This window comes from Marmota flaviventris, chromosome 11 (assembly GCF_047511675.1).
Source record: "Marmota flaviventris isolate mMarFla1 chromosome 11, mMarFla1.hap1, whole genome shotgun sequence".
Lineage (NCBI taxonomy): Eukaryota > Metazoa > Chordata > Mammalia > Rodentia > Sciuridae > Marmota > Marmota flaviventris.
Genome location: NC_092508.1, coordinates 45,162,762 through 45,179,850, shown reverse-complemented (window position 1 = coordinate 45,179,850; position 17,089 = coordinate 45,162,762). Strand labels below are relative to the sequence as shown.

Sequence of the window (17,089 nt, the reverse complement as noted above, 5' to 3'; positions counted from 1 at the left end):
GTAGGGCTTACCTGGAACTGGTGGTCCTCCAGGAGAAAATGGAAAACCTGGTGAACCAGTAAGTGCCATTTTATGTTTAGAAACTTATAATAAATAGTAATCATGCATCAATTATTAACTTTTTCACTTTTTCATCCTATGGCATATAAGTTGTGATATTTAGTTTTGAAATATTCATTATCAAAACAAAAATGATAATTTAAAAATCACCTGGAATGTTTGAATTTTACTATAAAATAAAGGAACTAAATAAAGAGTACAAAACTTCAAGATTTAAACAATTTTACAAGATGAACAAACAAGGTGTATATATTTACTGCTTATATTTACATAATGCATTTTAATATGGACTTAATCATGTAATACCCACTTCCTAGGGTCCAAAGGGAGAAGCTGGTTCTCCTGGAGCTCCCGGAGGAAAGGTAATATATCGGTTTCTCTCTTTTTCCTCATTATACAGCAATTCATTTGTAATGCATTTTAAGAATGTTAAGCCAGGGCTGGAGACATGGCTCAAGCGGTAGCGCGCTCTTCTGGCATGCGTGCGGCCCGCGTTCGATCCTCAACACCACATACAAAGATGTGTGTCCGCTGAAAACTAAAAAAAAAAAAAAAAAAAAATTAAAAAATTTCTCTCTCTCTAAAAGAAAAAAAAATGTTAAGCCAAACTAGCACTTCTTTAGAAAATCAACATTTTAAATGTTTGGTAAGTCCATTTAGGGAAGCTCAAGACATTTCCAATACATTAAATTTGCTTCATCTAGAAAATCCAATTCTCTGACAGTAATAATAAACAGTATAGAATCAGCCATGGGCTTGAAGTCTCAAAAGGCAAATACTGCATTAATTCTCTATAGGAAAACTGTATTTGTAGAACGACTTCAAAATTTACCAAGCGAATAAAATAATAAATTTTTCAAAGAAAACTAATACTTAGGCAGAACAAGAATCTGACTTTCCTTGTTTAGTCTGTTTAAGTTTTCAGTTTCTATACAACTGATAAATATTTTTTTACAAATATAAAAATTTCCAAACTGCTCAAAAATATCTTAAGAACCTAGTGGCCTGTATCAAAATTATATAATCTAAGTTGCCTTTGTTTTGTTTTTAGCACTGGATTTTCTAACTTGAATATTTGCATTTTCCTATGACAGGGTGATGCTGGTGCTCCTGGGGAACGTGGGCCTCCTGGGTTGGCAGGGACCCCAGGTATCAGAGGTGGAGCTGGTCCCCCTGGCCCCGAAGGAGGAAAGGTAATGCCACAGAATTCAATTCCCCTATATTTTAGAAAACACATTTCATTTCTTTCTTTCCATTTACTATTCTCCCATAATTTCAGGGTCCTGCTGGTCCCCCTGGGCCACCTGGTACTGCTGGTTCTCCTGGTCTGCAAGGGATGCCTGGAGAAAGAGGAGGTCCTGGAGGTCCTGGCCCAAAAGGTGACAAGGTACTGACACGTTTTTTCTCTTAATTATGTAATGAAACAGATATTGTAGGTTAAAGGAAAGCCATATAGTAGAAATAATCTGTTTTCAAAATTAATGTTATCATTCTATACTAAGTAAAATTTGAGATGGATCAGAATGCCTAATCACAGCAAATCCTGAGGGTTGCTCCTCTTACTAGATTCTCACTGAGAATACTTACAATCTGATGACAATTGGTTTTATTTGACAGGGTGAACCAGGTAGTGCTGGTGCTGATGGTGCTCCAGGAAAAGATGGTCCAAGGGTGAGCATTCACATTTGGGATTAACAGGCCTTATTCATGTGTGGTATGGGACAGTCCCTTAGTTCAGTTCCTCATAATAAATTTAGAACTATACTTTGTCCTTTTTCTGGGCATTAAAAGAACCCAAATGATTTGATTATGTAAGTTACTAGTTTACATCTATCACTACCTGATCATTCTTTGATGATCTAAAAATGAAAACCCTCGAAACTATGATAAAGGTCTAAAATTAATGTCATCATGAGACCTATAATCCAAAATAATCAATATTGCTATTAAAAAAACTTTTTTATTTTAAATAACATTATAATTCCATGGTACATTCATATCATGGAATACTATTGGCAATAAATGGAATGAAATATTGATATGCACAACTTATACAAACCTCAAGGACATCACTGACTGAAGAAAAGTCAACTTCAAAGGGATACAAAGTGCATGTTCTCATTCTTGCTTAATAGTCACAGAATAACATAATTAAAGAGTTGTGGATCATGTTAGTTGTTGTAAGGATTTAGGAACAAGAGGAGGTGGATATGGTCTAAAGAGGTGGCACAAGAAGGTGGTACACTGATGACATAGTGTCTTGGGGTAGTCCTGGCAGGCAGCACATGATACAATTGTACAGAGCCATACACACATGGCACACACAGGACTGCATAAGTAACTGCTGAAATCTAGATGGATTGCACCAATGTCAGTTTCTTGGTTTAATATCTTACTATAGTTCTGTAAGATATGAATATTGGTGGACAGAACTTCTTATCCATTTCTTTGTATCCTTCTGCAAATCTGTGGCCATTTCAAAATAAAAGTTAAAAATATACAAGAAATTATAAAAATCCTATTCACATTAACAAACTTCTAGATTAGACTGGCTCAAATAAACCTAAGTTATTTCATAGACATATTTACTGAAATCGTCTTAAAGAAATTCATGTATACTTCACTTTTGACAGACTAGATAGATAAGCCATCATTCAATTATTTTTAAATGCCTAATCATTTATGTATAAATGGATATAGATATATGGATAAAACTAATATTTGTAAGTTTCAAAATGTAATGTGAGTGATAGTACTTTGAGTAAACATTTTAAATGACCAAGCAGTTGAATTAAAGGAATGTAATTTTAAAAAGACATTATGCTAAGATCTCTCATCACATCCTATTTATCTTCTACAATAGAGATAAAAATGATGAATGAATCAATAAACTGCTGCTGAATCCTATTGTTTTCTAGGATCATCCTCAGAGAATCTGCTATTTACTAAACTTTTTAATCACTACACACAATGATCAGCATAACATTCAAGCCATAAATGAAATCATATTATCTAGTTTATTTGATGAAAAGTTGTAAACATTCTCTTTAAATAATATGGAAAAAATGAAGTGTTTTATCTTCAAAATTTAAAAGTATATTTTTATTTTCCTCAGGGTCCTACTGGTCCTATTGGTCCCCCTGGCCCTGCTGGTCAGCCTGGAGATAAGGTAGCACATAAAACTGTTTGTTAACAAGAATAAAATGACTTAGACTTTTGGATGCATGATAGAGACAATATTTGTTTATTCTCTTCTTAGGGTGAAGGTGGTGCCCCTGGACTTCCAGGTATAGCTGGACCTCGTGGTGGCCCTGTAAGTGTTAAAGACATTTCAACCTATTTTCATACCTCACACAGGACATAGCTACTTGTTCTGCCTCCCCACCGCCCCCCCACACACACTTTTTTTTTTTTTAATAATTCTGCCCCAGATACCCTGAGCCTCAATTTGGAGGTTCTATATCTAGGAACACATGACAAAATCCACAAGAGACATTTGTAAGCCATGCTTTCTTGCTTGAATAATTCTGGAAGAATTAAAATTGCACAAGTAATATACACTTGTAAATGAGTTTCTTAAACCTACAGAATCTTTACCTGATAGTCTTTCTAGGTTAAAAATTCTCTACTCCAGGGTTAAGACTCAAGATAGATATCTAATAGACTTTTTTAATTAACTGATTTTTCAATAAACCGTTTTACCATATTTTTAAATGCTTAGATTTCTGAAAGTTAGATAATTAAATGTGCTAAATATTTCAACATTTTAAAAGTTTGTGTTTTCTTGCAAATAATAACCATGGTCAGAGGCAGACAGAGTCAATAGCTGTGGTGTTGTCTGCTCTGAATTTTGCTGAGAAGTGGTAAAGACATCAGAAGTTAAACTCTGTGTGTTATCTTTGCACATTTCCTGTTTAAAAGAAAAATAAGATGACACAGGGGACAATAAGCACTGCCTGGGGGGAAAGGTCTTCACTGTGACTAATGAGGATATTTTCCTCTGCAGGGTGAGAGAGGTGAGCATGGACCTCCTGGCCCTGCTGGCTTCCCTGGTGCTCCCGTAAGTATGCATGTTTAAACAAGTATATCACACAGCTGCAAAATAGAAATATAACTCAACTTTAGGGTTCTAGTCTTTCTTGGGCCACTTATTCCCTGAGAAGTTATTTTACCTCTGTGTTTCTTTAATTTACATATATTCTCACTTTTTTTAAAAAAAAAATATTTATTCTTAAGCTTTAGGTGGATACAATATCTTTATTTTACATTTATGTGGTGCTGAGGATCAAACCCGGTGCCTTGTGCATGCTAAGGGAGCACTCTACCACTGAGCCACAACCCCAGCCCATATATTCTCATTCTATTAAAAATGGAAATAAAAACACCTGTCCTGCATTTATGTCTGGGTAATGAGGCTAGAGCAACATCATAGATTTAAAAGTGTCCAAGGTCTTTAAAGTTCTTCCATTATCAGATGATGTTAATTAAAATTTTCTCTAAATTTAGTTTTTATCAAAGGAATTATTTTCAAACGCATAAATCCTTGGAAAGGCTTTCTTTCTAATGGCAAATTACGTACACCTCAGGCTTTCTTAATAAATTTTTTCTATCATGAGGATATTTTGATTGCCTTTACTTTGGCATGGATTCCGAGAGCTCGCTATTCTTATTTTATTTCAACTTCTTTCATCTGAAGAATGCTATATTCTGAAAAGAAATAAGGATACACCAAGTGTTAAGGATGTCAGCCAACAGGCCTTTGTTTCTGCTTTCAGGGACAGAATGGTGAGCCTGGTGCTAAAGGAGAAAGAGGCGCCCCTGGTGAGAAAGGTGAAGGAGGCCCTCCTGGAGTTGCAGGGCCCCCTGGAGGTGCAGGGCCTGCAGTAAGTACTCTCTAAGCTTTTAAGGGAAAACACAGGTTTATCAGGAATTTGATACTTCATGTTGACACAGCATGCCATAATTTTCATAGGCATATAATTCTAAATTTGAATCTTGGCTCCAGCAGTCTAGATAGGACAACATTCACGTTATTTTAATCTTCATAAGTTTACTGGTTATTGAAGGTTAAATGCTTCTCTCAAGTTCTTTTTTTTTTTTTGGTGCTATACTAAATAACCCTTTTCTCCCTCCATTCATACAGGGTCCTCCTGGTCCCCAAGGTGTAAAGGGTGAGCGTGGCAGTCCTGGTGGTCCTGTAAGTATTGATCCTCTTAACTATTATTGAAAAGCATTGACTGATATAAAAAAAAAAAAACTGCTTGAAAGATATTAGCGCCATAAAGTGAACATAGAAATTATTATCACTTATTGATGAGTAATAAGTAAATTCCAAGGAGATAAAGCTAACCATATGTGACTTCAAGGTAGAATGTTGATACCATCACATTTCTTATACTTTATATTTGTTTCCAGTGAATCATTACTTGTTCTACTTTTGAAATTAAAAAAAAATATATATATATATATATATATATATATATATATATATATATATATACACACACACTATTATTTCACAGGGTGCTGCTGGCTTTCCTGGTGCACGTGGTCTTCCTGGTCCTCCTGGCAATAATGTAAGTTTTTTATAACTTTTTTTTTCATTATGTACTTCCGAAAGAGCATTCGTATAGCTATAAGACAAGAAACACATATTGCTACTTTCTATTGAGTCCCATAAAAAATTACTTGAAAAAAGGTTTAAAAAAAAGGAAAGAAAAATTCACTTTTTCATTAATACTTAAATTTTCATATTTAAATTTCCAACAATTTTGTGTAGGGTAACCCAGGGCCACCGGGCGCCAGTGGTGCTCCAGGCAAAGATGGACCCCCAGGTCCTGCAGGTAACAGTGGTTCTCCTGGCAACCCTGGAGTGGCTGGGCCAAAAGGTGATGCTGGCCAACCAGGAGAGAAGGGACCACCTGGTGCCCAGGGACCTCCGGTGAGTGGCTTCATTGCTCTATTAATTGACAGTACTATTTTGCTCTCCATCATAAATTCAATAGAAGAAAGCATAGTCACATAAAGATGAACTGAGTCTTCATTATCTGTCACAACAGGGAGCTCCAGGCCCACTTGGAATTGCAGGGATTACAGGAGCACGGGGTCTTGCAGGACCACCAGGCATGCCAGGTCCTAGAGGAAGTCCTGGTCCTCAGGGTCTCAAGGTGAGTGCAGTCATCTTTCATTGGACTCTTGGTTTCTTTGATAGCATTCAGAGATCACCTCATCCCATCAAGTGTGAGAGGTTTTTATTTCATAGGTTCAAACTCTCTAAGTGATTCCATTTTTGTATACTTTTAGATTTGCAGAAACACAAATTTTATTAAATGGTCCCAGGACACAAAAACAGGCAAATCATTATCAGGTTTTAAATATAAACACAAGCAAATTAATATCAAAGAAAAATAATCTTACCATCTCAAATACTGCTGTTAAGAAAGTTGTGAATATTCTTGAGCTTGTTGTCTGTCAATCTTGAAGGAAGTAACATTCTTTGCTTACAAATCTATGAAAGTCTTTAACTGATACCTATTATCCATCCACTCTAGTCATTTTGCAGTCTTCATTTACTTTTACTAGTATTACCATAATATTTTAGTACATAGCATTTAAAATGTTCCATTTGGTAAGTAGGGTAATCAAATTTCATTTTTATTTGTGCTCACATTATGACACAGTAAGCATTACTTTTGAAAATGTCAAGTAATATTGTCATGAGATTAAAATTTTAATATTAAGTGTACTTAATTTGTATGGTATAACCAGTAGATGTATAGTTTTCATATAGCAAAAGTATTCAATAAAAGCTAGTCTAATAGTCACCATAAAACTATAGTTCTTTGATAGTAAACCATTATATTTTCTTGCATTACTCCTGTCTATTTATACAACTCACTTTAGAATGTACTCTGAATAAGATAATCTGTGTAATTATGCATTCCCTTAATATCCCAAGTCACTGAACAAATGAGAAAATGCAAGAAGCTTGCTCCCCCTCTAATTTTGCCCCATGGTGGGCATAGTGTAGGGAAAAGAACTTCAGTAGAAATTGAGTAAAACAAGATATTTCTATGAAAAATAAAGAGATGTGATAACACCATATTAATTGATTTCTTGAGTTAAGGTAATATCTTTTACTCCTCTGTACACAGGGTGAAAGTGGGAAACCAGGTGCTAGTGGCCACAATGGGGAACGTGGTCCTCCTGGACCCCAAGGTCTCCCTGGTCTGGCTGGTGCAGCTGGTGAACCTGGAAGAGATGTAAGTAGCAATTCTTAGGAGATGTTCAACAAGTCAGGTAGAATTTAGTCACTTACCTAAAGAGAAATACAATTGAGCCTTAATATCTGAGAGTATAAATATGGCCAAGTAGCCAAGTTCTCTTTGCTTCTCTAATAATATATTCTTCCTATTGCAACTCAGAATAGCCTTTAAGGGCTCTGGTCCTTAATATTGACCCAATAAATAATCATGAGAAAATATGAATTGTAGCTAAATTAAGAAACAAGTTAGTAGAGAGAGCCTCAATTTACGTCATTTTTTTTGATGAAATGTTCCTCAGTTATCTGCGATTAGTCATTTCTTATTATTTTAGATTTTTAAATTAATGTTTTAAATTGACAAATCTTAATTGTATATGTGAATAGATACCATGTGATATTTTGATATATGTATAAAATGTGGAATTATCAAGTAGACTTCCATTATCAGATCACTTTTTCTCAAACTTTTTTTTTCCTAATCATATCACCTTATTCCACCTTATAAAATTTAGTATCCTATAAATACTCCATATCTGTTCAGGTTTTATGATGCTTCGAAGGGCCAAACTGCATTGTAATACCTACAACTTATTGCCCAAGAACTGATTTCCACACCTTGAGAACTATATTGCCCCATTAAGAATGAGTGGTTTATATTGTATTTGGATGGTTTGAAGGAAGTTTATTTCCTTTCCCTCTCTCTCTCTCTCTTTTAATCAGGGAAACCCTGGATCAGATGGTCTGCCAGGCCGAGATGGTGCTCCTGGTGGCAAGGTATAACAAACACATGAATCATAAGTATGTGTACTATAAGCACGTGATCATCTCATTTATTTTGGATTTGTGAATTTGTCCCCAGGGTGATCGTGGTGAAAATGGCTCTCCTGGTGCCCCTGGTGCTCCTGGTCATCCAGGCCCACCTGGTCCTGTTGGTCCAGCTGGAAAGAGTGGTGACAGAGGAGAAGCTGTGAGTCCTGATCAGCACTGCCTCTCTTTACTTGTCTGTTTTTCTCAATGAAAAAGATTTGCAATGAGAAGATAGAATGTCAAATCTTCTGACCAAAATATCTGTTCTGATTTATGTTACAGTTCTTATACTAGTGGTTCTTAGGCAAATACAATAATCAAGATGTAATAGGAGTTTCTAGCATTTAGTCAATGAAAAAATTCCTATCTAAAACCTGAAACAGTGTTAATCAGAACAACAATCTGTATGCTGAGTAAATACAAAACTAAATTAATAGAACTATTGTCTAGCTTTCCAGGTTAGACCCCCCTTGTATAGATACAAATAGGAAAAGGACTTTGAAGGACAAAGCAAATTTCTAATAATGCATGCTATTGTTCCTTCACAATGAAATTGTTAACTTTTCAAAACAAAATTGTACTAATGAACATAAACAATTCTATGTTTATTTGTTCATTTGTTTGTTTTTGTCCCAGGGCCCTGCTGGTCCTGCTGGTGCTCCTGGTCCTGCTGGTTCCCGAGGTGCTCCTGTAAGTTTCGTTCTCTGTTTTAACTCATCATACAGTGCAGGAAATATTCTATTTTCTGGCATGGTCAGGAAAAGAGAATAACACAATATACAACTTTGTAACAAATATAAACTCCCCTTTGGCGATACAGAATACAATTCAGGTTCTAAAAATTCTTTGAGGTCAAGGATATAAACATCAGTTATTGGAATTCCATGCATTTAGTAGCACAAAGTTGAAGCAACCACAAAAAGCAGTCTTTATTGTTTCATGAATGTGTGAAGTGTCTGTTTATGGGGATTTCTAACTAGAATGCCATACAAGAAATTTAATTTCTATAAATTCTATTTTATTATTTCAAAGTGTATGCATGTATATGGCCTTAATTTTAAACATATTTCTAAAGGGTCCTCAAGGCCCACGTGGTGACAAAGGTGAAACTGGCGAACGTGGCTCTAATGGTATCAAAGGACATCGAGGATTCCCAGGCAATCCAGGCCCCCCAGGTTCTCCTGTAAGTACATCCATTGTTAGAAAATCTCCTTGAATGCACTTAACTGATGAGTGGAGAAAAATTTAAAGACTGAGAAAACTTTCCATCTCTGAAAGTATATGCCAGAAGGAATTAAAAAATAGTTCAAGAATTTATTTGAAATAACACTAGGCATAAAACAGTGTGGAAATTAAAAAGAAAAGCACAACTCATTAGGATCATCATGTTTTTTTGATCTGATCATAAATGTTCAGTTTCCTAAAAATTTTTAAGGATGTCACTTATATTTATACTTCTTTTCTTTCTAGGGTCCTTCTGGTCACCAGGGTGCTGTTGGTAGTCCAGGACCTGCAGGCCCCAGAGTAAGTACTACAGACATACATTGGAAGGTCCACATTTTAAAATGTTTTCACTATAGGAAGTTATTCTAACTTTATGATATTGTGATAATTTCTTAGGGACCTGTTGGACCTCATGGACCTCCTGGAAAAGATGGAACCTCTGGACATCCAGGTCCCATTGGACCACCAGGGCCTCGAGGTAACAGAGGTGAAAGAGGATCTGAGGTAAGACATCACTTGAACATGTGTATACTTAATTTTCTGCAATCTTCACATTTTCAGAAATTCTGTACAATGTTATCAAACTGATGTAGTGAGTTAAATACAAAGTAATAATTTGATTTAGAAAACCAGCAATAACTCCAAAACATTCTTGACTGCATTAAGACTTTTTCCTCCAAACTATAAGAACAAGGGGAAAAAAAAGGTTTTATAGTTTGATAACTGGTAACTTAAAATAATGTTATCTGCTCAATTAACCAAATGAACCAGGCAAGTTTCGATCTCATTCTCTAGAATTCACAACTGGGATAATCTTGGCAATTTGCATGTATGTAGTGAATTTACTTCTAAACTTTCACTGTTGTGATTCTTATATTGCTACTGATACCATCATTTCTAATACATTCCTGTCTCACACCTTTAAGGTAAATGAAATATAAACCATTATATCTACAAACTATGCATGGAGCAATGAAAACACAAATAAGTGATCAACCCAAAGACTCCAGGCTAATGGAAAATTTGGGATCAGAACCTAGGTTTCCTTATTTTGTTCCCGCTATGATGACAGTGTTAGAGTTGTGTTTTCTGGGCTGTTTGCCTACATTCTTTATACAGACAAATGATAGAGTAAAATATATTCTTAAACACTACTTACATTTACATAGTGGAACAATACATTTCTTGGTTGTGAATTATAGTTATTTAAGTTTATAATAATGTGACTATAAAAGCACCCAAGTGAACATTTGTTAAAGTAACTATGACACAACATATGAGTTGTTTTCAATGCATTTTCTTGGATGAGTGGTATAATCTTTCAGCGGCAACCAAACAATAACACTTCAGTGATTCATGTTTTTACCTATTCTAGGGCTCCCCAGGACACCCAGGACAACCAGGCCCTCCTGGACCCCCTGGTGCCCCTGGTCCTTGCTGTGGTGGTGGGGCTGCCGCCCTAGGTGGGGTTGGAGGTGAAAAATCTGGTGGTTTTGCACCTTATTATGGAGATGAACCAATGGATTTCAAAATCAACACTGAAGAAATTATGTCTTCGCTGAAATCTGTTAACGGACAAATAGAAAGCCTCATTAGTCCTGATGGTTCTCGTAAAAACCCTGCTAGGAACTGCAGAGACCTGAAATTCTGCCATCCTGAACTCAAGAGTGGTATGTTTGAGAGTCTTAAATACTCATGGCCACAGGACTAAAGACAAAGCTGCTTATTTTAGAATTTTTGTTTTTAATTTTTTATTGTTGGCTGTTCAAAACATTACAAATTTCTTGATATATCATATTTCACACTTTGATTCAAGTGGGTTATGAACTCCCATTTTTACCCCATATACAGATTGCAGAATCACATCAGTTACACATCCATTGATTTACATATTGCCATACTAGTGTCTGTTGTGTTCTGCTGCCTTTCCTATCCTCTACTATCCCCCCTCCCCTCCCCTCCCCTCCCCTCTTCTCTCTCTACCCCCTCTACTGTCATTCATTTCTCCCCCTTGTATTATTTTTCCTCACTGTGAATGGAAAATATTTTTAAGCCAAATTAGTAAATACTGTTAACTGAATTGAAAATGCTGTGACAAAATATTTAAAGTGTAACATAAATAACTTCAAGATATTTCAAATATAGAAAAACTTAAGAATAATTTTGTAGAAATTGTAATACAAATCATAGCTTAGTATATTTCTGAATATTATCAGAGTGATGTGAGTGATAAAGTGACATAATGTCATTGCATTCTCAGGATTAAATATGCATCATTTTAGTGTAATTTGGCTATTGCTGTGTGTATGTATTATAATTTACCTAATTGTAAAGTCTCATTATTAAAAATTTCAAATTTAGAAACAAATGAAAAAATGTTAAAGAATTACATAGAATATTGTTATAGTGGAAGGTTTTTCACACATTAAGTTAACTATTTCTTAAAAACAAAATTATTTCAAGCTTGTAAGTATCTAGATACAGAGTATTGCCTTGGTCTGAGTTACTTGTACAAATTGATTAAAATAGGTTTAGATAGATTGACATAATTCTGGATTAGACAGCCAGCTTATTTTGTTAAACAAATTCACATTAGATATTCACTCTTTTTTTTTAAAAAAGAAGTGAATTTACCACATCATATACACCAATCAAAAGTTCTTGGCTTAGTATATCTCCATTATTCAAAACCAAGACATTATATTTATTTTGCCATTTTCTACAGTTAAAGCTAACTTTTTACCTTGGTAATTTCATTTTAAATATTCTCTATATACTATACATAAAATATAAAACCATTAGCAGTTGACACTATTATGTCTTATCAGTAAACAAAGACATTCTGGTTCAAGTCTCATTACTGGATTTTATTAACAATACCTATTGTACTTTTTTTTTCTTGACTATTCAGGAGAATATTGGGTTGATCCTAACCAAGGTTGCAAGATGGATGCTATCAAAGTATTCTGTAACATGGAAACTGGGGAAACATGCATACAGGCTAGTCCTTTGACTGTTCCACGTAAGAACTGGTGGACAGATACTGGGGCTGAGAAGAAACATGTCTGGTTTGGAGAGTCAATGGATGGTGGTTTTCAGGTAAGAAAGGACATACCTTTTGAAGTAAGTCATCCCTACTTACCCAAGATATTCTGTTCCTCCTAACTGTGCATCACAAAGCTATGTTAATTAATACATAGAAGAGTCCAAAGGACTCTTGTATATTGAGGTGACTATGCTTTTATAACTTTCCTCTCAATAAGAGCTAAACTAGATTGAATTACTTTGCAGGCAAACATCTTTTTTTTCACTTCTTAAGAATATTTTACTCTGGCACACCATAAAAATATATTTATATTTATATATGAATAGCTTATATTGCAACATTCATACTATTACTACATGAAGCTCTTACATGAAGGTAAAACTATAATGTTTGATCATTTTTATTTATTCCCTATTACAGTTTAGCTATGGCAATCCTGAACTTCCTGAAGATGTGCTCGATGTTCAATTGGCATATCTCCGACTTCTCTCAAGCCGGGCCTCCCAGAACATCACATATCACTGCAAGAATAGCATTGCATACATGGATCAGGCCAGTGGGAATGTAAAGAAAGCCCTGAAGTTGATGGGGTCAAATGAAGGTGAATTCAAGGCTGAAGGAAGTAGCAAATTCACATACACAGTTCTGGAGGATGGTTGCACTGTAAGTAATGAGTTTTATCTACATAGTTCATATTGCAGTTAGCATTTCTTGATTAATCATTTTTTGAAATGAAAAAATAAAAACAACAGGGCAAACAAAAGATGACATTTGTTGTGAATTTGGCATAGCTTCTACCAATGCACTGCAGAGAATGTTACATACCACAAAAATAGATCTTAACTTCCAGGTGGAAAGCAGTTGAAGTTTAAACCTGTAATATAAATTTTACTAGATAATTGGGTTGTGATAATTTTTATGGTTCTATATGTTCTGCATAATAGTTATTATATGAATTCAATGCACAATCTCTTCTCTTATAAAACTTCAGGTTAACTTCAAATCTATCTTGTGTTATTTGCATTTATGAACAAAGGAAGATCTTGCTGATAATGTTAGCAAGTTCCACTGGGGATGATCAGTCCACTTTTTAGTAAGCAAATATATGCCTGGTAACAATAACCAGAACCAGGCCTCTGGAGAACGGGGAGGACTGTGACAATCTTTCTACTGGGTCTACCCTCCAGTCCCATGAGACTTTTGACTAAGAGTATTGTTTAGCAACTAAAGGATTAAAATTTTAAATAAAGCAGGTCTCATATATATAAAAGATAACATGGCACACTTAAACTTCCTTAGTAAAGAAAAATATTTTTCAGTTTAGTCATAAGGAAATTTCTAAGTAATTGTAAAGTCATGATCACTTATACTTTTTTGATCTTTTTTACAGAAACACACTGGGGAATGGAGCAAAACAGTCTTTGAATATAGAACACGCAAGGCAGTGAGACTACCTATTATAGATATTGCACCCTATGATGTTGGTGGTCCTGATCAAGAATTTGGTGTGGACATTGGCCCTGTTTGCTTTCTATAAGCCAAACTCTATCTGAAACTCCAGCAAAAAAAATTCCACATTCCATATGTGTTCCTTTTGTTCTAACCTTGTCAACCAGTACAAGTGACCAACTAAATTCCAGTTATTTATTTCCAAAATTTTTGGAAAATGTGTAATTTGACAAAAAAAGGATACTTTTTTTTTTTTTTTTTTGCTGTTCTACAAATACAGTTCAAATGCTTTTTGTTTTATTTTTTTACCAATTCCAATTTCAAAATGTCTCAATGGTGCTATAATAAATAAACTTCAACACTCTTACAATAACACTGTGTTACATTCTTGAATCCTAGCCCATCTGTACAGCAATAATTGTGCTCACCAGTAAAAGATAATCTTTCTTTCTGAAATAGTCAGACATGAAATTAGAAATGACCTCCCTCTTTAACTACCTCAACTGGTCAGAAACAGATAAATTCTTTGAGTCCCAGAAGACTGAACAATTTGTGTAAGATGACCAAATGTATGAATCTCATTGATTAATTTCCTAGAACATTGGTTAAAAAAAAAAAAAAAGGTAGTCCAAAAACTTAAGCAAACATTTTCTAAGCCACAGTTATCTTCATCTTGGCTATCAAATGCTATTCAAGGTGCTTCTCTCTTTACTTGTCATTGCTGGTGAAAATGAAAAACATTTGGGAGGCTTTAAAGACACATGTTATGGTGCTAATGAACTTTCACTTTCAGAACTCTGCTTTCAAACCATGAATGCACAATGTCTGTACCTGTCTCCCATCAGAAAGATTAATTGGCATGCCACAGGGAATCTGTCCCTTCATCCTGTAAAAATCAAACAAATTACGGGGCTGCTTTTGTCACAATAACACGGAGAATGTTTTGAAATTTTCCTTTGTAAGCTTGTATGTGGTTGTTGATCTTTTTTTCTTACAGACACCCATAATAAAATATCATAATGAAACACTCCTGGTTTTCGTCACTGTTCACAGGTCTAACGAATACATGTCTACACCCAAGAACTCTAATGATTTTCTTGAAAAATAGATTCAATTATAACTTTCAAGTTTAATTATACAACGATTTGAGAATATGAAATTATATAACATGTTCAGAATAGAGAGAATGCTCAGGAGGGAATCATGCAGATTTTTAGATCATATTTAGTGGAGTTCTTGGAGCATATTGAAAACTGAGAGCATTCTGTTTGAAAGGATTAGTCTCCAGGAATGGTAACATAGTAAATAGGGTGTCACTAAAGTGGGAATGATCAGGGAGGAAGACTGATCCAGCAAAACACTTTACTATTCAGAATAATGGAAAAATATCACATAATTTCACCCATATTTAGAATCTAAAAAAGTTGAACTCATTAAAGAGAAGTAATGTATCAGTTAGTAGGGGCTGTAGGTGAGACAAGTTTGGAAAGATATTGGTTGAAGGAGAGAAAATTAGAGTCAGATTACAGGAATAAACTTGAGAGATCTTTTGTACAACATGAAAACTATAGTTAACAACAATGCACTGTATTCCTGAAAATTGCTAAGAGAGTAGATCTTAAGTGTTCTCACCAAAAAGAAAAAAGTAGATAAGGTATGATTATGCTAATTAGCTTGATTTAGCCATTCCACAATGTATACCTGTTTCAAAACATCATGTTGTATATGATAAATACACACAAATTTTATTGCCCATTAAAAATTAAACTAATACTTTTCTAAAAATATTTAAAATAATTTCAAGATGAAGCATTTTCTACCATCTCTATATGCTGTCACTTTGACCTTGTGGGTCAGCCCCCTCCACCATCAAGTTTTTATCCTTATAGTCACCATGAATAAAATTAGTATGATCTTGAATACTTTATAATTTGAGATTTAATCACTCTATATCACTAAGAAAAACAATAATACTTTCAAAATTGAAAATTTATCAAATATCAGGGCTCATTGTCTACTTCTCCTCCAACTTAGAAGCAACCAATGTTTACAGTTTCTGATGCATCTTTTGAGAAATGTTTTATTGAATTTAATTTTCTTCATTCAATAATATATCACAATATTATATATTATTTACATATAAGTTTTTAATGCATATAAATGTTTAAATATATACACAAAGAGGCAGTGCACACAAGCCAGTTGTATGGCTTAGCAAATTATGTCTTAGCATTTTATTTTAAACAAAGAGAATCATATGATATACAGCGTTCCTTTCCCATATTTGTAACTACTATATCATAGACAGTAGTTTATTTTACTAATATAGCTTTAACACATTATGTGTAATTGATACATAATATTCAGATAAAGGAAGACTTAAAATTATTATTCTTTCGCTTATTCATTTATTCAGTACCTACCCAAGCATTTAAAGCCCTATCTTACTGCAAGAAATTTGCAACCAATGTTTTATTTGAGGTTAGAAGCAATTTGCTTTTCCAGTCTTTAATTGAATTTAGGATTTAGGCATATGATCTGAGCTTGGTAAAGCTGACAGACACACCCAAAAGTTTGAATCTGGAGATATTTGTATTAGTTTCTTATCACTGCTGTAGCATATTGCCACAAAGTTGGTGACTTTCTACTCCATATAATTTTTTTCACATTTCTGGAGTCTAAATATTTTACTTTGCAAAAATCTAAACTAGGTCTTGTCTAAAACAGAAGTGTCCAGCAAGGCTATGTACCTTTTGAGAGACTCTAGGGAGAAACTATGTCTTTTCCTCTCCCAGATCCCATGGTTTGTGATCCACTTTCATGTTCAAAGCTAGCAATATTTGGCCAAGTCTTGCCCACATCACATCATTCTGATATTGACTCTTGTGCCTTCCTCTCACATATAAGAACTTTTATGATAATGTGGAGCCCAATTAGATAAACCAGGATAATTGTCACATTTCAGGGTCACCTTATGGCAGCCTTGATTCTAACCAGCAACTTTAATTCCTTCCTGGCTCATGCAATGAAAAACAATCACAGGTTCTAGGAATTCATAGATGAATTTACTTAGGGAGACACCATTCCATCTACTATTGTAGTAACACAAAAAGTATGAAGAATAGCAAAGACATTTTGGTGGTTGTCAAAGCTGTAATTGAGGCAGTAAAAGTCAGATTTCAAACATAGTTTGAGCAATAGTGCCAGAAATGACATCCACTATCCAGTGTTTATTCCAG

At 34.6% G+C, this 17,089-nt stretch overlaps 1 protein-coding gene across 1 annotated transcript in view; it reads left to right on the top strand.

The window, feature by feature from the left end:
• Positions 1 to 14,877, top strand: part of Col3a1 (collagen type III alpha 1 chain) — a 38,273-nt gene extending 23,396 nt beyond the window's left edge. The window contains exons 28-51 of the mRNA XM_027924825.2: positions 5 to 58; positions 378 to 422; positions 1,155 to 1,253; positions 1,340 to 1,447; positions 1,678 to 1,731; positions 3,176 to 3,229; positions 3,320 to 3,373; positions 4,067 to 4,120; positions 4,836 to 4,943; positions 5,204 to 5,257; positions 5,583 to 5,636; positions 5,840 to 6,001; positions 6,120 to 6,227; positions 7,215 to 7,322; positions 8,045 to 8,098; positions 8,184 to 8,291; positions 8,768 to 8,821; positions 9,207 to 9,314; positions 9,602 to 9,655; positions 9,752 to 9,859; positions 10,731 to 11,025; positions 12,267 to 12,454; positions 12,822 to 13,064; positions 13,792 to 14,877. Coding sequence (XP_027780626.2) covers positions 5 to 58; positions 378 to 422; positions 1,155 to 1,253; positions 1,340 to 1,447; positions 1,678 to 1,731; positions 3,176 to 3,229; positions 3,320 to 3,373; positions 4,067 to 4,120; positions 4,836 to 4,943; positions 5,204 to 5,257; positions 5,583 to 5,636; positions 5,840 to 6,001; positions 6,120 to 6,227; positions 7,215 to 7,322; positions 8,045 to 8,098; positions 8,184 to 8,291; positions 8,768 to 8,821; positions 9,207 to 9,314; positions 9,602 to 9,655; positions 9,752 to 9,859; positions 10,731 to 11,025; positions 12,267 to 12,454; positions 12,822 to 13,064; positions 13,792 to 13,938 — 2,475 coding nt within the window. The 3' untranslated portion in view covers positions 13,939 to 14,877. The remainder of the gene's footprint in view (positions 1 to 4; positions 59 to 377; positions 423 to 1,154; positions 1,254 to 1,339; positions 1,448 to 1,677; positions 1,732 to 3,175; positions 3,230 to 3,319; positions 3,374 to 4,066; positions 4,121 to 4,835; positions 4,944 to 5,203; positions 5,258 to 5,582; positions 5,637 to 5,839; positions 6,002 to 6,119; positions 6,228 to 7,214; positions 7,323 to 8,044; positions 8,099 to 8,183; positions 8,292 to 8,767; positions 8,822 to 9,206; positions 9,315 to 9,601; positions 9,656 to 9,751; positions 9,860 to 10,730; positions 11,026 to 12,266; positions 12,455 to 12,821; positions 13,065 to 13,791) is intronic.
• The last annotated feature ends 2,212 nt before the right edge of the window (positions 14,878 to 17,089 follow it).